This window comes from Phyllobates terribilis, unplaced genomic scaffold (assembly GCF_046119375.1).
Source record: "Phyllobates terribilis strain yellow unplaced genomic scaffold, ASM4611937v1 Scaffold_1__5_contigs__length_1240528914, whole genome shotgun sequence".
Taxonomy (NCBI): Eukaryota; Metazoa; Chordata; class Amphibia; order Anura; family Dendrobatidae; genus Phyllobates; species Phyllobates terribilis.
The window spans coordinates 727897095-727922098 of NW_027362761.1; the positions used below are offsets into that span (position 1 = coordinate 727897095).

Here is a 25004-nt window from a genome sequence, read left to right on the forward strand (position 1 = left end):
AAAACATCAGAAAGGCAGAGAAGAAGAATGGTGAGATCAGTCAAGGACAATCCTCAGACCACCTCCAGAGAGCTGCAGCATCAACTTGCTGCAGATGGTGTCACTGTGCATCGGTCAACTATACAAGGCACTTTGCACAAGGAGAAGCTGTATGGGAGAGTGATGCGAAAGAAGCCGTTTCTGCAAGCACGCCACAAACAGAGTTGGCTGAGGTATGCAAAAGCACATTTGGAGAAGCCAATTTCTTTTTGGAAGAAGGTCCTGTGGACTGATGAAATCAAGATTGAGTTATTTGGTCATACAAAAAGGCGTTATGCATGGTGGCAAAAAAACACAGCATTCCAAGAAAAACACTTGCTACCCACAGTAAAATTTGGTGGAGGTTCCATCATGCTTTGGGGCTGTGTGGTCAATGCTGGCACTGGGAATCTTGTTAAAGTTGAGGGACGCATGGATTCCACTCAGTATCAGCAGATTCTTGACAATAGTGTTCAAGAATCAGTGATAAATATGAAGTTACAAAGTGGATGGATCTTTCAGCAAGACAATGATCCAAAACACCGCTCCAAATCTACTCAGGCATTCATGCAGAGGAACAATTACAATGTTCTGGAATGGCCATCCCAGTCCCCAGACCTGAATATCATTGAACATCTGTGGGATCATTTGAAGAGGGCTGTCCATGCTCGGCGACCATCAAACTTAACTGAACTGGAATTGTTTTGTAAAGAGGAATGGTCAAAAATACCTTCATCCAGGATCCAGGAACTCATTAAAAGCTACAGGAAGCGACTAGAGGCTGTTATTTTTGCAAAAGGAGGATCTACTAACTATTAATGTCACTTTTCTGGTGAGGTGCCCATACTTATGCACCTGTCAAATTTTGTTTGAATGCAGATTGCACATTTTCTGTTAGTACAATGAACCTCATTTCAAGGCAGAAACATTACTGTATCCAACAGTTATTACATATATCAAACTGAAATAGCTGTTGCAAAAACACCAATTTTTATAGAACATTAAGCTTAAGATTAATAGGGGTGCCCAAACTTTTTCATATGACTGTATATAGTCAGGATAAATTCTTTTTAGGAGTAGCAGATTAAAAAGAAATATAAAAAAAGATACCCTCACATAGAAAATACATGCCCCTTAGAGGCTATCTAATCGACTGAAAAAACAAAAAAATTAGAAGAACTTTCTTGAGTCAATACAGTTACTGTGCTAAAGTAGTGTTAGGTAATGAATCTCTCAAGAGTTGTCCATAAAGGGTTATATGGACGGAATCATGGTTATACCTAGTGTTCTGAAGTCAATCCACCATAACAATAAAGCATTATCAACTTTCTGTTCAAGAAATGGGGCGCAGTCTCCTACTCAGAAGAGTGATGCAACCAGCACCCCAAGAATTTGGTCCTTTGTTAGGCAAAAGGTTGGATAGTGGCTGCCACCGCCAAAAGAATAATGCAGTCTTCACTGAGGTAACGGAACCAGAACCTCCACGTAGTTCAGGGGAAAAAATCCAGACATCCCACTGATCATTCCTTCATACCAGTTTTCATCAATCTGATTGGTCAGAGTAATAATATCACCTTCGCGAAAGCCAAGCTCTCCATCATTTTCAGGGTCAAAATCATACAAAGCTTTACAACATGGTTGGTCCAATGGTGCTGCAGGGTGAGATATTGACAGGAAATAGAAAAGTTAGCCTAAAAAGGTAAAGTTGGATAAAGCTAAACTATATAGATCAGGGAGATGAAGTGAAGAACTTACTGGAGCTGCGGTTGCTAGGTGTTCTGGTGGGCTTCTCTGAGCGGAAGGCGGATGAAACTAAGAAAAGAAAAACAGAACATGATTAGGAACATATAACAGTATTATGGGGTGTGTACTTTCCAAAATAGGAAGCATAATACATATTTTAATTTTACTACATCGATGATATTTAGAAGAGAATCCTTGCTCGTCATCACACTACCATCGGCTTATTCACCCAATGATGTTCCTGTGAGTCCTACTGAGGCCAATAGTTCCCCAAGTGATGACCGCCAACAATACTGTCCTGAATTTCCAAAAATAAAAGGAAACAAATAAAAAAAATAAGTCGAACACGCAGCTTCTACCCAACCCTAGGTTTTGCCTAACTGCTTCCACCTGGGGCAAGCTGACAGGGGAAACCCTTCAGCTGGTGTGCCGCTTGTTTGACAATATCAGCAGTGATTGCTTGTGGAACTACTGGTCTCAGCAGAAGGACAAATAGCATCATAAATAGATTAATACAAAGATACTGAAAGTGTGATAAAAAGGGCAGATTCCGCTCTAAAGGTGGTTCTATGGTAAAGTTGTTGTGTTTTATCTGTTTTTAGTGTGAAGCATGTGCTACCGCTTTATTGAACTTTGCATTTGCTCCGATCTCACCGGTTTCCTTGCAGTGGATGGAGTGCCCAGTTAAATAATACATGTTTTATTGCACAGAAATAAAGTCATATTGGTGGGATATGGAAGGAAGAGCCCTCTTCAAGTGTAAAGGTTCTGAAACATTGGCATCCACTTGCTAGAGGCGAGAAGCACAGACTCCAGAGCGGCTTGTAATTTACATACTGAAATATTGCACTTTAATGGGAACCAGTTACCGGGTTTATTCTTCCCAATCTGAGGGCAGCAAAAAAAAGACCTCATCCTAGCACTGTGTCACTTACTGAGATTCTTGCTGTAGTTTTGACTTAACACTTTTTGCTGCAGCTCTATTAATCCTCTCCATGAGGAGCTCTATCTAACCTCGCTCACACCATTGATTGACACCATTATGCCTGCGTTGTGCAAAAACAAAAAGCTGCCACTCAATAGTGGTGGTGGGCACAGCTGGAGCTCATGGATATCGAAGAGTACATAACAGGAGATTATCATTGAGAAGACTAGCAGAACTGCTGATGTTAAACACTGCATTATCAAAACTACAGCAAGCCCAATAAGTGGCCCATCATTAGAATCAGAGTCGCTGATTCCCTCAAAAGGGGCACGATAAATCTGGTGACCGATTCTCTTGAAATAATCTGGTTGAGAAAATAAGATTAATATTACATCTCATCATTCACTCCCACAGTGGTGCATTGTACACATAGGGTGCAGCAAAGTAAATAGCTTCATACACAGGTAAGGCAAGATAACAATGGACTAAGAAATGAAAGAAACAATCCCTCGGGATAGTTCATCACATTATAAAAGTACAGGTCGGATGTGTTTCTTAAGATTTAATACCCGTCTGACGAAGAAAAATGTTTTTTACAATGAGCTAAAAAGTTTTAAAAATTGCAGTGTTCACTCCTTTATTCATTTTCAGAACTCCTGTTATGCGGTTATAAATCAGCTTTTAGTCTCAGATTTTTCTCATCGGGCCATGTTCCCCTCAGTAACACTTGCAAGATTCAAGTTCCGTATATCTAGAGGGACTTTCAAGTGTGTGCTTTCCTCCTTGACTCCTGCCTGTGTGATCGGCACTCCCTGAAAACTTGGGGGCTTCCTCCCTCTCCACACACTGTCTGCCTAAACACAACTTTCTTCAGTAGCTTCTCAGACAAAGAGAAGAGCAGAGAGCTATACCGCCAGAACTAACTGTATTGTTATATATACACAGAAGTTTAGCATATATGAGCAAATCTGTAACAAAGACTATATCTTACTTTGATGTTTAGGAAGCAAAGAACAAAGAGGTCTCTTGCCTTAAAAGAGTTATTAAAAAAAAATCACGCAAGTTGTCCCCTATCCATAGTTGGTCAAAGTTTTTTTTTTTAAAGACCGGAGTGATCAAAGTTTTCACTGTATACGATCAACCCACAAAAAGCAAGTGATTTACTGCAGCAGTCACATGAATCAATAGAATATTTAAAGGGTGATTATTGATTTATTTTTTTAATTTCATTTGCAGTTACAAGTGCCCCCCTCACACCTCCCCAACTCCCTCGACCCCCTTCAGAATATTTTACAAATCTTACCTGTTGGCTTGTTTGGAGGGTTACAGGAAATCCCTCCATTGGAATGGTCACTTTCACCATAGTCATAATTTTCCTGTGTCTTAATTCTTATTTCTCTTTTGGGCCGGGAGGAAGCTTCACGGACGCTAACCTTGAGTTTGTCCGACAGCTCCTCCAGTATTTGAACGGCTTGCCTGTGATAATCCACCTGCGCTTCAACCAATGCTGAAAGCTGACTTACTTGCTCCACCTGCAAAACGGTACAGATGATACAGTAAGAGGTCTACTACACGCATCCTTACATGGCCTACAGACTAGGGTGAAAAACAGAAAAACTGGTTTTACTTCTATACTGGTATAGACTCTGCAGTAGATTTTTACTCATTGACTTTGAGGTTTTATTTCTCATTTGCATGACACCAGACTCATGACAGCACTCACTCTTTCTTCTCCAGACAACCATTCTTCCAGATGTCCCAAACATTCTGAAGGGGCCTTCATCAGAGAAAGTCTATTTACCCAAGTCCTCTGCAGTCCAATCCCTGTTATTTTCCATGATGAAGCCTTCAGACTGATTGGGGCATCTGGTAGAATGATTGTCCGGAGAAGAAAAGGTGAACACTACCATGAGTCCTGTGTCATGCAGTAAAGCATCCCGAGACCATTCATATGTGGGGTTGCTCTTCATCCAAGGGAGTGGGCTCACTCAAAATCACTGCCATGAATAAAAAATGGTATCTAAACATCCTTAAAAATCAACTTCTCCCAACGATCCAGGAGCTAGCAAGTGATGAACAATGCTTTTTCCAGCAAGTTAGAGCCAATATTTTAGGTGGGCTGTGTTGAGTTAAGGCTTTTATTGGTACCATTTTGGGGGTACATGACATTTTGGATCACTTTTAAAGCTAGGTTTACAGTTATCCTGTGCTCTACACTGAGTACTTATGGCAATTTTCCATCAAAATCTCTAAATACGCGATTTATTTTAATTTATTTAACTCGCTTATATAGCGCCATTAATTCCACAGTGCTTCACAGACATTATCATGGTCCCCATCGGGGCTCACAATCTAAATTCCCTATCACTATGTCTTTGGAGTGTGGGAGGAAACCCAGGCAAACACAGGGAGAACATACAAACTCCGTGCAGATTATTTCCTTGGTTGGATTTGAACCCAGGACCCCAGAACTGCAAGTGCTAACCACTGCGCCACCGTGCCGCCCATTCAGACAGGAACCTCGACTGATCCGGTCACTAGAATATATATGACACAAAGTAACTCGGGCCTCCGTCTGGCCTCCGTCCAGAACTATGGTTGACTGCACTTTTGCGCATTTCTAATAAGATGGGACACTGCTGGGAAAAAGACGGCACGGAGTCTACAGTGGCTTCATCTGCCTCATTATAGTTAATGTTCCGTCAGGGGTTTAGTCTGAATCACGTTGTTTAGCGATTTAGACAGAAATAGTTATTTGAGTGCTCAGTATAGCGCACAGGATAAATGTTCATTGTAAGGGTTAAATAATATGACCGTGTTATTGATCGGGTTGTTTCAGATGTGATACCACCAAATATATGTACATTTTTTTTGTATATTTTTGCACAAAAAAAATGCGTATTTATTGACTAAACAATTTTTCGTGATTTTTACGTTCTGTATTTAGTGATTTTGCTTTTTTATTTTTACTTATCTTTTTCCTTTTTTTTTTCTTTACTTTGTTCCTTTATAGGATTTGACAATGTTATAGTGTGATTTATGGTCATGTATTGCAAGGTACTAGAGCAGTCAGTGTTACACTGACAGGAGGCTTGTTAGACCCGGCTTATAGCCTACCTGGCAGATCGGGAGGTTATTCTTTGACTTCCAGTTGCTATGACAACCATTGGCACAGTGGGGGGCAATGGGGCGCCCCGTCACTCTCAGGACAATCTAAATGCCAGGGTCACAATGTTGGCACAAGCCCTGTTTGTTGCTGCAGGAGCTCGGCTGTCAGCTAATCCGAGCTCCTGCAGTGATTGTGCTGGCATAAGCTTCTGTGCCCTCCCGATCACCTGGACGTGCGGGTACGTCCAATGTTGGGAAGAGGTTAAGCCGTGCCATATTTCCCGTCTAGGGCTCATTCAGACGAGCGTATTGAAGGACTGTGTGCTGTACATACGCAAAACAGGAAGCATACAGGGGCCGATGTGCTAGTTCACATGAACGTTTCTTACAAGGAAACTGATGGCCCACACGTAAAAATAAAGTAGGAGAAAGTACTTTGATCTGCATTCTGGATCAGATTCTCCCATTATGTGCGTAAAAAAAAATTGAGATACCATCCATAGATCATGTGTTTTTCACGGATCCATTACACAATTATTGAGATAGAAAACTGTAGTTGTCCTATGTCATTTATTAAACTGTTCAAGTAAAAACCGGATGACATATGGAAGTACAAAAGGGATATATAGATGGCACACGGACATAAAAAATGGACATACGAATATAATACAAATATACTAAAGAAATTCATACGAAACACAATATGGATGTAAAAACATGATTTTTTTCAGGACAGAAAAAGAGAAATTTTGTATGCGCTTGTGTGAACCTGGCCTAAACCATGCCACCTTGTCTGCTGTAGCACAAAAAGTGTCCGTTAGCCTCAGTGATGTGAAACATGGAAGTTGCTCCTGCACATTAAGTGCAGAGAGGGTTAACGGCCCAGGTTTACAAAAGGAATGTTTTTTTAGTGGATCACGAAGTGCAGGGCAAGACGCCATCCACCACGTCTCCAATCCAGGGAGTCCTCTGGGCTTTAGATAGCCAGCCTTGACACTCAGGTGTGGTCAGTGTCTGGAGAAACCTGCTCCAGAGAGGAGCTCGCATGTGCTGTGCTGAACCGTGAGCGACTAACCCGGAGTGACTGGATGCTGGCCGATATACGGACTGTGCTGCAACTTTTGTATTTTGTTTTGCCTTTATGCCGAATGGGCTGTGTTTTCTTTATAGACTCCAGGTTAGTTTATAATGTTTAATAAACTAACCTGAAATTTAAAGAGACAGTGTTACTTTTCTACCTCCGCATACAGCCGAGCAAGTCGCTTTACTACAACTACTAAAAAGAATAATGAATTTTTGCCTTACATCAGTATCCAAAAGATTGAGCATACTTGTTTCTGCCACTTCTTTAGACTCTATGAACTTCTCCAAGGCTTGCCTCAACTCTTCATCTGGGATCTTTCCTTGGCGTTTTTTTTTATAATCATAATCCAGCCTGCGACCTTCTAATTTCTTCAGATGGTGCTGAAAGGTACAAGAGGGGAAATCACCCATGAAGAAAGAATGACCAGTAATGGCTAAGCGTGGCCAATGTAATATCTGCTAAAGAGAACCCGTCCGCACAGAATTTCCTCTCTAAGTAAAGGCAGCGCAGTACAGGACTTGTAATTAGCTTTGTAATGAAGTCCATGTAATAGAATAAAATAAGGTCATATTGTCGCTGTGTCCTGCTCTGCTCCAGTCATCGGTGAGTAGTGTGATCCTGTGTTATCTACATGATATAGGTGTTCTGGATCATTAGCCTGCCAGCATAGAGGAGATGACAACTACAATTTGTCCAGAGCTGTAAAAATTGGCCTAATATCAGGCTTATTGTCCAGAGCAAAAGTTTTTTAGGTATATTTTTTTAAATGTAGCTTGTGATATGGAAAATAAAACATGTGATTTATAAAGATTAAACCTAAAACTAAATTAAAGGGAATATGTCAACAGGTTTTGCTACCCCATCTGAGAGCAGCATGATGTGAGGGCAGAGACCCTGACTCCAGTGCTGTATCACTTACTGAGCTGCTTCCTGTCATAGTGGCAAAATTCCTGTTTTATCTGCTACAGATTTAGCAGTTCTCTGAATGCGGAGCTCTGTATAACTCTTACCATTTTCTCCCTGGCAACTCAGCCTAATATATGGGCATTCATTGTTCATCTTTTCACCAATGGAGCAATGTGAGTTTGTAGGGTGAGAGGTAATTTTTATTGGCACCATTGTGATATACATACAACCTCCTGGCTGCATTTTATCTCCCAAAACGAAGGTGTGGGGTGCCCAAAACAAACGATTTTATATACCTTCACCATGTACTGTTAATAGCTCTGTCTATTACAAATGCCAACATCAAATTAGTTTTTGGGGATTTTTTTTATATTTAATAGTGTGAAGCAGATAGAGAATAATGCACACACGACACACATCTGCAGCAGACTGTCAGGACAGAAAATCCATAGGGGGCTTCAGTAGACCCCAGCTGCTTTAACCCCTTCATGACGTGGCCAATTTCTGTTTGTTTGTTTTTTGCGTCTTTTTCCTCCCCTTTTTCCTAAAGCCATAACGCTTTTATTTTTCTGTCCACATAGACGTATTAGGGCTTGCTTTTTTGCAGGACGAGTTGTACTTTTGAATGACGCCACTCATTTTACTACATAATGTACTGGAAAACTAGGAAGAAATTCCAAGTGGGGAGACATTGTGACAAAAAACCTGCAATTCTGACATTGTATTTTGGGCACTGTTTTTCGATGTACATTGTGTGACAAAAATTACCTTGCAATATGATTCTGCTCAACAGTACGATTGTGGCGGTACCAAACATGTCCCATTTTTTTTTCCACTACTAAAATAATAAAACAAATCACAATTTTGCAAAAAAATGTTGGGGGTTGTGTCGCTATTTTCGAAGACCCATAACATTTTCATTTTTCAGTCGATGGAGCTGTGTGACGCTTCGTTTTTGCAGACATTGTGAGATAATGCTTTTATTGATACTATTTTGGGATAGATTTGACATTTTGATTGCTTGTTACAGCATTTTTTGTGGTATTACTGAGACCAAAAAAAAGTAATTTTGGCATTCTTGAATTTTTCTAGTTTACCAATTAGGTTAATTATTTTTATATTTTGATAGATACACATACCAAATATGTGTATTTTTTTATTAGCTTTATTTTTAATAGGGCAAAGGGTGGTTGTGATTTCAACTATTATTTTTTTTTTTTTTCATATTTTGTAAAACTTTTTTCTCTTACTTTCCACTGTACTTTTAAGTCCTTTTGGGGACTTGAAGCTGTGATTGTCTGATTGTTTGTGCTAAAGACAGCGATGCCACAGCATTGCGGTATATAGTGAAAATCACTATCTCCTTTGAAGCTCCGCTCCACCCGCAATTGTTAAGGGGCAGGTCCTGGCTGTAACACACAGCCATCAACTGCAGAGCATGGGGTGCGCTCACCCACGGAGCTTGCTCCATACACCTGCTTCCGACTTGCGCCGTACATGTATTATACATGTCCGCCACATGTCATGAAGGGGTGCTGGCATCACCTGTTTTACACAGCCCGCACCCACAGACTCTGCACCTTACGCTGCTCCATATACCGGCACCCAAAACAGCTTTCTATGCATTTTCAGGAGTAGCGCACATCAGGCTGTTTTTTGCGTCCCTGCTCATGCTTGCCGCTTGGCTGCGTCATGAAACCCAAGGGTAAGCTCGCGTTGGTCTTGTATCCATCCCCGGTATATAATGTGATATATTTATCAGTTTTTATCAATACCAATACTTGGACAAGTGTTTTTCTATACTTGTGTAGTGTCCTATACAATCATAGTTTGCATATGATATGGTTGACATAGGTAATGGGTTACAAAATATCAAAACTTGGCCTGATTTTTTATATAGATCCTACTGACCAAAATAACTCCACAAAAGGCCATAAGCTAAGACACACTCAAAATTTTATATAGACTCCCAATGAATCATCTGGCCGCAAAGTATCAGCAGGAAAAAAAAAATAACGATGTATCACTGGCCTACAGCCTCAGAAAATCAAAAGTGCGATATTTTCTATTAACTAACCTGTATCTCTTTGAGGTCCTTGTCAGACAGGTTTTGCATGGGATCCAGAAAGTTTTGCTTTACATCTATGTCCAGAGAATCTTTCACTTCTGCAAGTCTTTTCATGGACTCTCCAGCATCCAACAAGGCACTGCCTGTTTAAAAGTAATAGATATGAAAATTAGACCTGAATGTTGCTAATTGGATTACGTATTCCGTTTCTAATGAGTAAGAAGATTGATCGCTCTCAGTAGGAGAAACAAAATAATAATTTTGTAATTATGATCCCTTTTAATGGCTAGCAAAAATAAAATAAATGATGTTAAGAGCAAGCTTTCGAGACTTCTTAGGCCTCTTCATTAGGAATGGTATAACAAAGTACCTGAAGAAACCCTAAGATATACCCAAAGAGCAGAGACAAGGCATAATAAATGGACATCTTAGAAAAACAAACTGAGCTCAGAGAGTGAATCCTTCATTAGCTTAGCGGTGTGAATGTTTTAGGCTGAGTTCACATGATGCGTATTTAATGCGTTTCCGCAGCGTTTTTGCAGTTGCGTAAACGCCGCGGAAACGCATGAAAAACGCATGGTAGAAGGGAAGCAATGTTCCCCAATTGAAATCCGCATGTGCTGTGCCCATGATGCGGATTTTTCCGCAGCGTAAACGCTGCGCTCAAAAATCCGCAGCATGTCAATTAATTTTGCGTAAACGCGGCGTTTTCGGCGCCATTCACTTGCATTAGAACGCGCCAATTCAGCAAGACTGCATCTGTACTTGCTTTATTGGCGCGTTCTAATGTGCGGATGGTACCCGGGTGTGGAGAAGATGAGACTCTCCTCCACACCCAGGTACCATTAAAAAAGCTGTAAAAGAAGAATAAAATAAAAAATATATATATACTTACCATCTGTCGGCACGCGCAGCGCTCCTGCTTGGTTCCCGGCACTTGCAGTGAGTTGAAGGACCTGCGCTGACGTCAGAGTCATGTGACGGGTCACGTGACGCTGACGTCGGCAGGTCTTTCAATTCAAAGTTGCCGGCAGCCGGGAGAACGGAGTGAGCAGGACAGCGCGGGCCATCGGAGGTAAGTATATACACTCTCTCGGGTCACACTATATAAATCCATGCTGTTTGCATGGATTTATACAGTGTGACCTAGTTGTCAAGCACTTTCCAGGTGATGCTAAAATCGCCTGGAAAGCGCTTGTCAATCTGCATGCGGAAACGCATGTGAATCCGCATGTGGATCCGCATGTATTCTACAGGAAAAACACATGCACAATCTGCATGCGTTTTTTCTGCCAGGGAGATGCAGAAATGATGCAGAAATTTTCTGCATCCTGTGCACATACCCTTATAGTCCCAATATCCATGTAAGATCATAGACCTGGTGCCCTCCTGTCTCTGACGCAGATTCCTCAGATGTTGTAGTAGATCATAAATCATGGTCAGATTTATTCCTGTGTGGAGGGAATCAGACTGTCAAATTTTTGTTCACAGACCCATCTGTGTTTTTGTGATCTGAATTTGCCTTTAATGTAATAACTTTCATATAGTTTATGTTGTGTCCTGGACCACAGAAATGTTTGGCTCCAGGTAGATGGTTCTTTTGTCTGCAATCGTGTGGCGAGATCTCATCCTCACTCTCAGTTTCTGTCCCGTTTCTCACACATAGAGATCGTCATTAGGACAATAGTGCACAAAATTAAGTACACCATATTGGAAGAGGACCATGTGATTGAGTTTCATTAAATATTTTGGAACAAAATTTATTTTATTAGCCTTACTTTCATGTTATGGGTTAAAAATGTTCTGTTTTACTTAAATTAGTTGATGCAAAAATGAATAAACCCTATACCAAAAACTACTACATCTAGTATTGTGTATGACCTCCATGATTTTTAAAAGGCAGCACCAAGTCTTCTAGGCACAGAATGAACAAGTTGGCGACATATTGAGAAATATTTTTCCATTCTTCCAGAACGGCCTCTTTTAGAGCCTGGATGCTGGAGAGTGATGCTCAGCTTGTCTCTTCAGAATTCCACATAGGTCTTCTATTGGGTTCAGATCAGGAGATCTTGGCAACTGAATCACTTACACTCTTTTCTTCGGAAATGCAACAGATGTGTGTTTTGGATCATTGTCATGTTGGAAAAGTGCTTGTCTACCAAAGTCACGGAGTGGTGGTAGCATCTTCTCCTTCATTACAGAGGAGAACATCTGTGAATTCATGATTTCTCTAAATTCATTTTTCTAAATGCATAATGCCTACAGTGAAACATGGTGGTGGCAGTGTCCTTATATGGTGCTTCGTGAGTGTTATCGGGGGGCTAGATTTCATTGATGGGATCCAATTAACAGATATACTGCTCTATATTGAAAGAGAAGAGGGCACAGAGTCAGCAGCACACACTATAATAATCAGACTGTACTGTTCTGACAGAACAAGGCTGGTGGGAGGTGCTCAGCACAAACATTACAATACAGTGTGCTAATGGGAAATGCTCCTTGCTGCAGGACCTCACACATATGTTTTTAGCCCCTTATGACATTGCAATTTTCCATTTTTGCGCTTTTGTTTTTCATCCCCCTATTACAAAAACCATAACTTTTTTTATTTTTCTATCCACATAGCCGTGTGAGGGCTTGTTTGTTGCAGGACAAGTTGTACTTTTCAATGACACCATTCATTTTATTATGTGATACACTGGAAAGCAGGAAAAAAATTCAAGTGCATTGAAATTGCAAAAAAAAAAAAAGTGTAATACCACAATTGTTTTTTGGGTTTTTTATTTACCATGTTCACTATATGGTAAGACTGACCAAGAAATATGATTCCCCAGGTCAGAATGAGCACACAGATACCAAACATGTATAGTTTTTTTTATTTGTATTTAAGTGTTGGCAAAAAATTCGGAAATTTGTAAGAAACATTTTTTTGCTTATGTCGCCATTTTCCGAGAGTCATAACGGTTTCAATTTTAGGGATCTGGGGCAGTGTGGGGGCTTATTTTTTTGCGCCCTGAGCTGACATTTTTATTGATACCAATTTGGGGTAGATACTATATTTTGATTGTTTCTTACTCCATTTTATTGCAATGTTGCAGCAGCCAAAAAAAAAAGAAATTGATTTGATTTTTTTTTTCGTTATGCCGTTTATCGACCAGATTAATTTATTTTATATTTTGATAGACTGGACTTTTAAGAACAAAGTGATAGCAAATGTGTGTTTTTTTTAATGAGGCATGAGGTGAGTTGTTTGAACATGTGGTTTTTTTTTTTTTTCGTTTTTTTTTTTAATTTCTCACTTTTTACTGTATTGAATAGTCCTCTTAGGGAACTTGAAGCTGCAATTGTCTGATCAATATTTTTCTATACATAGTAGTGCATCAGCCCTGCTATGTATAGCAGAAATCACAATCTTTCCTGAACGCCAGCCATGAGCAGACATTCATAGGAGGATACTAATGACAGGCATGGGGGTCATTAGAAGACCCCCCAGCTGTCATGACAACCCATCAGTGCCTTGCTATCACATGACAGGGGTGCCGATGGGTGGGATGTCTGACATGCTTCCGGCCGGCACATGTTAATGAGGTTTAACCCCTTAACGATCACCAATACACCTTTTAATGGCGGCAGTTAAGGGGCCTTATTCCTCAGCGTTGCTTTTTAATGGTGGAGCTAAATAAGTGAATAGCGCCCCCCAGAGTCAGAAAATCTCTGGGGCTTCAGCTACCTGGAGAACATGATCAGGTCTGTTTTTTTTCGGTCCCTGATCACATGATCGCGATCACGTTAAAAAAAGTGAAGTCCCGTTTAAAAGTCATTTCTTTCTCCTCTGACATGATCTAATATGTCAGAGGAGAGAGAAATGGTGTCCTCAAGACCCCCACGGTACCTTGGTACCGGAACCGCCATCCCCCGGCTCTTCTCCTCCTTTTCCTCAAGCAAAATGATGGGAGCAATGCGCAGTGTGCCCACTGAGATCTGCCAGTCGGCACCTGGCAACGTCAGATATTCATTCCATTGGCTCCTGACATTTGATCACTGTGAAAGACATGATGAAAAGCCCAATATAATAAGGACCTCTCTTCTCTCCTTGTAGTTGTTCTGCGAGAAAAGAGAGAGATACACTATATCCAAAGTGCTGTCCTGTCAGTGCAGAAAAAAATCTAATTTCTAGATTACTTTCAATAAATTCTTCCCCGAATTAATCACCCCCTTGATCACTCCGTGTCATCCACCTGGTTAGATTAATATTTTTTCTTTTTTTTTCAATTTTACAATTCTTATTTTTCTTTGCTTTTAGCTAAGATTAGGGTTTCTTCAAAAGTTAAAAAAAAATTACTAGTGTTAGATTAGGTTAGGTTTTTTTTGTTAGGCGTTCATATAAAATAAAAAAATGGGCCGCAAAATATTTACCGTGGAGCAGGCATACACCGTCCTTTGCCCCGGCAGTGAAACCCAATTTGCTTCTGAAGCAGAAGAGTTTTCAGCCGGTGATGGCTCCTCTTCCTCCACGGGAGCCCACAGCCCGAAGGTAATGAGTCAGTAGTCACTGCTGAAGTGTCAGAGGCAGGACCAAGAACCGCAGTCCCCGCTCTATTGTGGTATCATGACAATGCATTTTCCTCTCAAATTCCCCCCTTTTTCAACAACTTCTGAAATCAATGTAGATTTGTGCAACAATATACAGTGCTCAAAAAAATAAAGGGAACACTCAAATAACCCATCCTAGATCTGAATGAATGAAATATTCTCATTGAATACTTTGTTCTGTACAAAGTTGAATGTGCTGACAACAAAATCACACAAAAATCATCAATGGAAATCAAATTTATTAACCAATGGAGGCCTGGATTTGGAGCCACCCCCAAAATGAAAGTGGAAAAACACACTACAGGCTGATCCAACTTTGATGTAATGTCCTTAAAACAAGTCAAAATGAGGCTCACTATTGTGTGTGGCCTCCACGTGCCTGTATGACCTCCCTACAACGCCTGGGCATGCTCCTGATGAGGTTGCGGATGGTCTCCTGTGGGATCTCCTCCCAGACCTGGACTAAAGCATCCGCCAACTCCTGGACAGTCTGTGGTGCAACGTGACGTTGGTGGATGGAGCGAGACATGATGTCCCAGATGTGCTCCATCGGATTCAGGTCTGGGGAACGGGCAGGCGAGTCCATGGCTTCAATGCCTTCATCTTGCAGGAATTGCTGACACTACAGCCACATGAGGTCTGGCATTGTCCTGCATTAGGAGGAACCCAGGGCCAACGGCACCAGCATATGGTCTCACAAGGGGTCTGAGGATCTCATCTCAGTACCTAATGGCAGTCAGGCTACCTCTGGCGAGCACATGGAGGGCTATTCGGCCCTCCAAAGAAATGCCACCCCACACCATTACTGACCCACTGCCAAACCGGTCATGCTGAAGGATGTTGCAGTCAGCAGATCGCTCTCCACGGCGTCTCCAGACTCTGTCACGTCTGTCACATATGCTCAGTGTGAACCTGCTTTCATCTGTGAAGAGCACAGGGCGCCAGTGGCGACTTTGCCAATCCTGGTGTTCTGTGGCAAATGCCAAGCGTCCTGCACGGTGTTGGGCATAGCACAACCCCCATCTGTGGACGTCGGGCCCTCATACCACCCTCATGGAGTCAGTTTCTAACCACTTGTGCAGACACATGCACATTTGTGGCCTGCTGGAGGTCATTTTGCAGGGCTCTGGCGTGCTCCTCCTGTTCCTCCTTGCACAAAGGCGGAGGTAGCGGTCCTGCTGCTGGGCTGTTGCCCTCCTACGGTCCCCTCCACATCTCCTGGTGTACTAGCCTGTCTCTTGGTAGCGCCTCCAGCCTCTGGACACTACGCTGACAGACACAGCAAACCTTCTTGCCACAGCTCGCTTTGATGTGCCATCCTGGATAAGCTGCACTACCTGACCAACTTCTGTGGGTTGTAGAGTCTGTCTCATGCTACCACGAGTGTGAAAGCACAACCAACATTCAAAAGTGACCAAAACAGCAGCCAGAAAACATAGGTACTGAGATGTGGTTTGTGGTCCCCACCTGCAGAACCACTCCTTTATTGAGGGTGTCTTGATAATTGCCAATAATTTCCATCTATTGTCTATTCCATTTGCACAACAGCATGTGAAATTGATTGTCAATCAGTGTTGCTTCGTAAGTGGACAGTTTGATTTCACAGAAGTTTGATTTACTTGGAGTTATATTCTGTTGTTTAAGTGTTCCCTTTATTTTTTTGAGCAGTGTATTTCCCAAAAACCAATATCCTTTCATTCCTGTTCATAGATCCCCACAAATGTCCCTGAAATAAAACATGTTGAGGGCCTTACACTCAACATGGGTTAAGTAAAAAAAAAAAAAATCCACTCTATACTCCTACTGGGCAACACAATCTGTCCACAGCATCCCTGTATTTGCAACTGTCATGAGCCGAGCCGGTAATGAAACCCTAATAAGACTCCTTCATTTTAATGACAATTCCCAAGCCCTCCCAACCAAGAAATGACCCCAACTATGATCACCTTTACAAATTGAGACCCCTAATTTCCTTCCTAAAAGATTCATTTTTAAATTCCTATGCCCTGGAGCAAAATGTGGCAGTCGACAGGATGAGTTTCAGGGGGCGTCTGTCATTCCGCCAATTTATCCCCTCCAAGCGAGCAAAATACGGTGTGAAATTATATAAAATGGCCAAAAGCTCATCAGCGTACACATCCACCTTTCTAATTTAGAAAGGTAGGGACCCCCAAATTAACCCACTAAACTGCCCCGACAATTGGCATTCCAGGTAAAATTGTCTGGGAACGAATGATGCCATGTGTACACCGACAATTGTTATACCAGTATCCTATATAAATCCCTCCACGCTGCAAATACAGGGGCCTGTGGGACAGTCCAAAAAATAAGAGTAGGCTTTCTGTCACAGTTGGTGTCCAGATGTTTGGAGAAGGAGGCGTCATTCTCTCTTGCAAACGACCACCTTCTTGCAGTGTAATGGACTGACAGGAAGGACATGTACATGCTGACCACGCTACATGCGGACACCACTGTGACGGTCAGAGACAGGGGCGCCACCAGGGACATGGAAAAACCGGTCTGCGTCATCGACTATAATAAATATATGGGAGGCGTTGACCTGTCGGACCAGGTGCTTCAACCGTATCTGGTGAAGCGGAAGACCGGGTACCAAAATGTAGCATCTACCTCATCCAGATTGCTACCTATAACAGCTTTGTCCTCTAAAAAAAAGTCACAAGGAGCACTCACTTTTCTCCAGTTCTATGACAAAATTGTTGAGTGTCTCCTAATTGACTCGACAGCAGCAGGAGGCTGAGTCTTAGAGTCTGAGGATGTCCGGAGACTTGCAGAGTCATTTTATTTGCCCCGTCCCTGACATTCCCACCCACAAGTATCCCCAAAAAAGGTGTCGAGTTTGCAGTAAGCACAGTAGAAGGAGTGATTCCCGGTACTCTTGCCCCACATCCCCATCCCAACCAGGCCCTTATATCTCCTCCTGTTTTGAGACAAGCCATACATCGTACAATTATTAAATTGCCATGAATTACACTGAATAGCACTGGTAGCATTTTTTTATTTTTTTTCAAATAATTTATATTTATATTTTCTGCTTAGTGGGACCTAGTAGAGTAATTTTTATGGAACAATTAATGAACAGAATATTTTTCTCAGTAAAACACATTTTACCCCATGTCACAATTAATTTCAGGACTTGATCACTCACATACCAAACTATTATTCAGACAAATTCTTGTCCACATCTGTATACTCCAAAATGTGGACCCCACAAATGTTTGTGAAAAGTAAGGTCCCCTGACAATTCCAGGACTTGATTACTCACATAATGTCTTGCTTCACAAAAATGTTGTTTTCAATTAGATTATATTTAATTTATATTACTCATATTTATGGTGAGGATACGGGCATGACCAATTTACTGGAGGATCTCTAAGGCTGCGTGCACATGCTGAGGAAATTTAAGCTGTGGATTATCATTGCAGAAAAATACGCAGCATGTCCATTAATTTTGTGGACACGCAGCGTAATTGCTGCCATTGACTTGCATTGAATCGCTTAATATCCGCATGACTACATGTGCACATGCGGATATTAAGTGATTCAATGTGCGGACGGTACCCGGGTCTGGAGAAGAGGAGACCTGTTACCTGGTACCTGTTAAAAAAAAAGAATTTAAAATAAAAAATAAAGATTATACTCACCTTCTGATGGCCCGCGGTCTTCTATCCGGTGTGTCCGGTGTGTTGGGCGGCTCGCGATGGTCTAAAAGGACCTTTCATGACGTCATTTAGTCATGTGACAGGTCACGCGACCGCTGACGTCCAACACACTGGACGCACCGGAGAGAAGACCGCGGGCCATCAGAAGGTGAGTATAATCTTTATTTTTTACCATTCTTATTCTTTTTTTTTTTTTTTTAACTATTACTTGGTCACACTATATAAATCCAGGCCAGTTGCATGGATTTATATAGTATGACCAAGTTGTCAAGCACTTTTCCAAGTGATGCTAAAATCGCTTGGAAAAGCGCTTGATAACCCGCATGCAGAAATGCATGCAAAAACGCTTCACAAACGCTTCTACCTGGCGGGAAAAACGTATGTAAAATCCGCATGCCTTTTTCCTGCCAGGGAGATGCAGAAAAAATATGCAGCATTTCTGCATCGTGGGCACATAGCCTAAAAGTGAGGCTGATCTGTACTTCTACACTATGGGCTTTACTGCATGGTTCTTGCTGAACCTCTTTTACCAGACATTACTTTTAGGATTCTGTAGGGGATTGGTTGTTTTGTTCATATAGCGGTTCCTACCTTGGCGGGCGGGAGCCTGCTATGGTGTACCACGTCTAGTGGCACATTTGTCTCTCATATAGGAATTGATGGAGCTAAACGGATGTTGTACGACCAGTCTCTGAAAGTCTCTGTCACTCTTGCCCTGCTGGTATTCTTTCATCTTTGGAACAAACTCAGGTTTGCCACATAGTTGGCTGCATTTTCCTCCACATTTTGCCCTTCACTCCAGAACAGTTTATTCTTCCTGCTATAATATACGCAATTGCAGGACAACTTTTCTTAGCAAGACCAAGTTTTATAATCAGCAAATGCGTTTTTAGGGGCATGTGTCCCTCTGTGAGTAATAATTCCTAGAAGGATTTTCTTGTTTGGTGGCTTAATGTCTCTGTAAGCTTTGAATGGGTCCTGGAATTCCATCAATTTTACCCTAAAGATCAAATGGTGCGCCATCTATTATAGACACGACCGTGTGTCCAGTGCTCACTTTGGTGCCATATTGGATGCATTTCTGAATACTGAAAAACTAGTGAAATAACTTTTGAGTTGTGTTCCTCAGAAGGTACAAAAGAAGATTCATAAAAGACTGAAAAAAATGCAAATTGTAAATGTTCAAACTTGTGTTGCATAAACTGCATAAAAACGGTATCTAATTACTCACTACCTCCCTAGATAAATACATTACAGGGTATAATTTACAAAAAAGACATTTATGGGGAATTTCTATTGCTCTTGAACCTCACAGGTTCTGCAGATATGACAATCTATTCCAAATAAAGCCAAATTTGTGTTAGAAAAGTCAAATATTGCTCCTTCCGCTCTGAGCTCTGCCGTTTGTCCAAACAACTTTTTGACTACATGTGGGGTATCGCCGCGCTCGTAAGAAAGTGGGTCATTTTGGGGTACAATTTTTGGTGTTACCTTTTGCAAAATTGAGAAATTTGGGGCTAAAGCAATAATTTTGGGAAAAAAATTAACTTTTTCAATATGGCAACCTAATATCAGCTCTGAGCTCTGCCGTTTGTCCAAACAGAACTTTTTGATTACATGTGGGGTATCGCCGCGTTCGTAAGAAAGTGGGAAACAAACTGTGGTGTCCACTCTTTGGTATTATCTCTTGCAAAAGTGAAAAAATTGGGGCTAAAGCAACATTTTTCAGATAAAGTTTAAATTTATTTTTTTTCATTCCACTTTGCATTAATTGCTGTTGCAGCACCTGAAAGGTTAAAAAAATTGAAGTCATATCGAACAAATTTTACCACTATCATGAAGTACAATGTCATGAAAAAAACAAACAAACAATCTCAGAATCGGTGGGATCCTTTGAAGTGTTTCAGAGTTATTACCTCAAAGTGATCAAATTAAAAAAATTTGGTCTAGTTATTAAGTTCAAAATTGTCTCAGTCATTAAGGGGTTAATGGTGTTTTACAGTGAGATGGCAACTTGGTAATAACCCTGTAAAGGGTATTCCCATCTCCAAGATCCTATCCCAATATGTATTAGGTATAATAATAATATTAGCAAATATCTCCAATTAGAAATGTAGTATACAGTGCTGGCCAAAAGTATTGGCACCCCTGCAATTCTGTCAGATAATACTCAGTTTCTTCCTGAAAATGATTGCAATCACAAATTCTTTGGTATTATTATCTTCATTTAATTTGCTTGCAAGGAAAAAACACAAAAGAGAATGAAGCAAAAATCAAATCATTGATCATTTCACACAAAACTCCAAAAATGGGCCAGACAAAAGTATTGGCACCCTCAGTCTAATACTTGGTTGCACAACCTTTAGCCAAAATAACTGCGAACAACCACTTCCGGTAACCATCAACGAGTTTCTTACAATGCTCTGCTGGAATTGTAGACCATTCTTCTTTGGCAAACTGCTCCAGGTCCCTGATATTTGAAGGGTGCCTTCTCCAAACTGCCATTTTGAGATCTCTCCACAGGTGTTCTATGGGATTCAGGTCTGGACTCATTGCTGGCCACCTTAGAAGTCTCCAGTGCTTTCTCTCAAACCATTTTATAGTGCTTTTGGAAGTGTGTTTTGGGTCATTGTCCTGCTGGAAGACCGATGACCTCTGAGGGAGACCCAGCTTTCTCACACTGGGCCCTACATTATGCTGCAAAATTTGTTGGTAGTCTTCAGACTTCATAATGCCATGCACACGGTCAAGCAGTCCAGCGCCAGAGGCAGCAAAGCAACCCCAAAACATCAGGGAACCTCCGCCATGTTTGACTGTAGGGACCGTGTTCTTTTCATTGAATGCCTCTTTTTTTTTCCTGTACACACTATGTTGATACTTTTTCCCAAAAAGCTCTACTTTTGTCTCATCTGACCAGAGAACATTCTTCCAAAACGTTTTAGGCTTTCTCAGGTAAGTTTTGGCAAACTCCAGCCTGCCTTTTTTATGTCTCGGGGTAAGAAGTGGGGTCTTCCTGGGTATCCTACCATACAGTCCCTTTTCATTCAGACGCTGACGGATAGTACGGGTTGACACTATTGTACCCTTGGACTGCAGGGCAGCTTGAACTTGTTTGGATGTTAGTCGAGGTTCTTTATCCACCATCCGCACAATCTCGCGTTGAAATCTCTCGTCAATTTTTCTTTTACGTCCACATCTAGGGAGGTTAGCCACAGTGCCATGGGCTTTAAACTTCTTGATGACACTGCGCACGGAAGACACAGGAACATTCAGGTCTTTGGAGATGGACTTGTAGCCTTGAGATTGCTCATGCTTCCTCACAATTTGGTTTCTCAAGTCCTCAGACAGTTCTTTGGTCTTCTTTGTTTTCTCCATGCTCAATGTGGTACACACAAGGACACAGGACAGAAGTTGAGTCAACTTTAATCCATGTTAACTGGCTGAAAGTGTGATTTAGTTATTGCCAACACCTGTTAGGTGCCACAGGTAAGTTACAGGTGCTGTTAATTACACGAATTAGAGAAGCATCACATGATTTTTCAAACAGTGCCAATACTTTTGTCCACCCCCTTTTTTTAGGTTTGGTGTGGAATTATATCCAATTTGGCTTTAGGACAATTCTTTTTGTGTTTTTTTCATTGAAGACAAATTAAATGAAGAGAATAATCCCAAAGAATTTGTGATTGCAATCATTTTCAGGAAGAAACTGAGTATTATCTGACAGAATTGCAGGGGTGCCAATACTTTTGGCCAGCACTGTAGTTCTTTTGATTCGCTATGTCGCTTACCTTATGTGCAGGGCATTGCAGTAGCTTAGGTATCCATGGTTACGACCACTCATATAGTGACCGTTGGTTAGTTGATAGTGGTCGTAACGATAGATACCTAATCTAGTGCATTGCCTGCACATGGGGTAAGCGACATAGCGAACCGGAAGAACTATACTACATTTCTAATTGAAGATATTTGCTAATATTATTACAACACCCACTACATATTATAATTTATTATTATAGCGCCATTCAATCATTGCTTTACATAATAAAAACAAGTACAATAATCATGAACAATACAAGTGACCGACTGGTACAGGAGGACAGGATATTGGGTAGGATCTTGGAGATGGGTATACACCTTTAAGTTATTGAGTCATTATTATTTCCGCTTTTTGATGCAGAAAAAAATGCTAGCAAAAAGTTATATTTAAGTCAAAAAGGTGCCAATAAAAATTACAGATCGCCCCAAAAAAGTAAGCTCTCACACAGCTCCATTGACGAAAGGATGAAAATATGACGAAAAGATGAAAAAATTAATGGTGGCAAATAATAAATATAGTCCGAAAAATACGGTATATATAAGACGCACCGGACCATAAGACGCACCCCAAATTTTGGGGTGGAAAATAGGGAAAAAAATATTTTTTATAGGATGGAGGTCCGTTTTATAGTCTGAATAGGTATTTTACCTGGGGGGTGTTGGAGCGAGGGTCACAGGAGGCAGGGTCCTTCAGAAAGCCGTCGGAAGTGGGGCCTGAGCCTGTGGTGGGGCCTGTGGTGGGGCCTATGGTGGGACCAGGTCTTGGGCCTGTGAGCGGCCTGCGCTGCTGTCCGGTGGCTGCGGCTGTGCGGCTTTCCAGTGGCTGCAGCCATCTTCATGAAGCTGTGAACCACAGAAAAATGGCCGCCCGAGCTCCCTGTAGATCACTGTGCACCCACCGCCGCAAATACGGTATATATATATATATATATATATATATATATATATATATATATATATATATATATATTTTCACCATATTCTAAGAACCATAAATTTTGTATCTTATCTCATGAATGGAGCTGGGTGAGGGCTTGTCGCTTGTGGGGTGAGCTGTAGTTTTCATTGGTATCATATATATCTTGAAAGACAATAGGGTGTTGACCTGGAGAACCCCATTAACCCATTGAATGGTACCAACGTTAAGTGGGAAGGCCATTAGCGCAAAGGAGTTAAGCCTGTGCCATCTACAACTGCCGAGATCAAAACTGGCAATTTAACCAAGGTCACTATCTACCACTGCTGTAAGTCGAGGGTGTCCTCCTTATGAGGCCATCACGAGGCTCCAATGGGTTGTAAAGTTAGTCTGAAGCCCAACAATGGCCTCTGGGCTTCCACTTACTGAAGCTCATCAGGCCCTGCAAAGGAGGCCTAGTACTCACCAAATTTTGACTCATCTCCCAGTTCTTTTCCATAGCGTACCATGCATTCTCCCAGAAGACCTTCAGGCTGAGGGTATCCTGGATTTTTTACTTGCCCCCGAATTTTGGATACAGTGTTCAGCATTGAAAGCTTGGCACGAGAAGCTAAACAAAGAAGAAATAAAGATAAGAGTTTGAAGATTAATAATGTTTCAAAGTAAGAGAAGAAAGTAATAACCTAGCAGATGAAATTCCTTTTAATGGCTAACAAAAAAAAATCAAAAGGCATGTTAAAATATATAAATTCATAAATAAATATATTACAAAAGTTGATTATTTTTACATGTACAATTTATTAAATAAAAATTAAAATGACAGTTCCAGCAGACATCTGGTCTGATGAAATATTAATGAGAATTAACCAATCAGCAACCTCTAACTGGCTGCAGCGCTCATGGGACATATTAGTCAGTGATCACTGATCAGCTCTGCTCATCAATATTTCATCGGCCCAGATGTTCGCTCAGACAAAATCGTAAAGGTTACAGGTGGTGAGTGGCCACTGGTTAGCTGCAGCGGTGACATGACAATGTCACATGAGTGACGGGAAACCCCAGCAGTAACAAAGGAACATCTACAATGCGGCAGGCGAGTATAAGGCTATGTTCACATGTTGCTTTTTTGCTGCAGCAACAACCTGATCTCTTGGCAGTAAAAAAGCGGCAGACAAAACACAGTTTTTGCTGCTTTTCTTTCTGTGTTTTGGCTGCATTTTTCAGAATCCCAAAGTTCAGCTTTGCTTCCACCATACAAGCATGTACAATGCAAAGTGTTAGGGAACCAACACAATAAGTATGGGACACCATAAAATATTTTTGGAAAAAAAGGCAATTTGATCAAATTATTTAGTGGAAAAAGTTTATCACTAAAAATATAGTGGCTATTCTGAAAAAAAAAGTTCATATGAATTCAAGAAATACACAATTGCAAATGTAAAAACAGCAGGGGGAGTTGAATTGGTTCGGCATAGTTTACTTAACACATTGGTAGTGCATTGAGTTGGTAGGACATAGTTTACTTTCACACATTGGTAGGGTCAGTTGGTCAGGTATTGTTGTTTACTTTCACACATCACTAATTTAATTAAACTGTACTAATACTAACATCCAGATCCAAGACATGGTTTAAAGTTAGAGGGGAAAAACAAATGGGTTTCACATCCTGCTGTACCTGCTTTTCATGTCCTTTAACTGCTTCAGGGTTCGGAAGCCTTGAAACGGTTAAAAGAAGTGATATGCTCATCATTCGGGCGGCTTCATTTTTCAATTTTTCAAGACCTTGGAAAACTTGGGGGTGTCGCTGGCATCTTAAAGATCCAGTGAGAAGATACGCTGATAGAGGAGCCATTCGCTCTCTGAGCACCACTGCTTTAGTAAATAGTTGTATCCCCAATCATTCTGGAGCGTCTCTACGTAGAACCGTTCGCTGCACTCTACCTGTTACTTCTTGAAATGATCCACGTAACCCTCAATAGTCATTCATATAGGAATACCAGTAACTGCACAGCATAGAGTTCAAGGATATAACGTATCATATGTAAGGGGCATGCAAATATTCACTAAAGCAGATGTCAGTTGTGATATCAGGTTCTCTGCAAACACAACAGGTCATAAAGCTAAAAGAGAAAACATCGCCCATTGTA

At 41.2% G+C, this 25004-nt stretch overlaps 1 protein-coding gene across 2 annotated transcripts in view; it reads right to left on the bottom strand.

The window, feature by feature from the left end:
* Positions 1–1005: 1005 nt before the first annotated feature.
* Positions 1006–25004, bottom strand: part of SH3GL1 (SH3 domain containing GRB2 like 1, endophilin A2) — a 50769-nt gene continuing 26770 nt past the window's right edge. Inside the window, exons 3-8 of one of the 2 annotated variants that reach the window (XM_073686371.1) lie at positions 23324–23467; positions 9862–9995; positions 7100–7258; positions 3990–4218; positions 1774–1830; positions 1006–1670 (exon numbers count right to left, since the gene is read on the bottom strand). In XM_073686371.1, coding sequence (XP_073542472.1) covers positions 1474–1670; positions 1774–1830; positions 3990–4218; positions 7100–7258; positions 9862–9995; positions 23324–23447 — 900 coding nt within the window. In that variant the 5' untranslated portion in view covers positions 23448–23467 and the 3' untranslated portion in view covers positions 1006–1473. The remainder of the gene's footprint in view (positions 1671–1773; positions 1831–3989; positions 4219–7099; positions 7259–9861; positions 9996–23323; positions 23468–25004) is intronic. The other variant, XM_073686370.1, reaches the window with a different exon arrangement.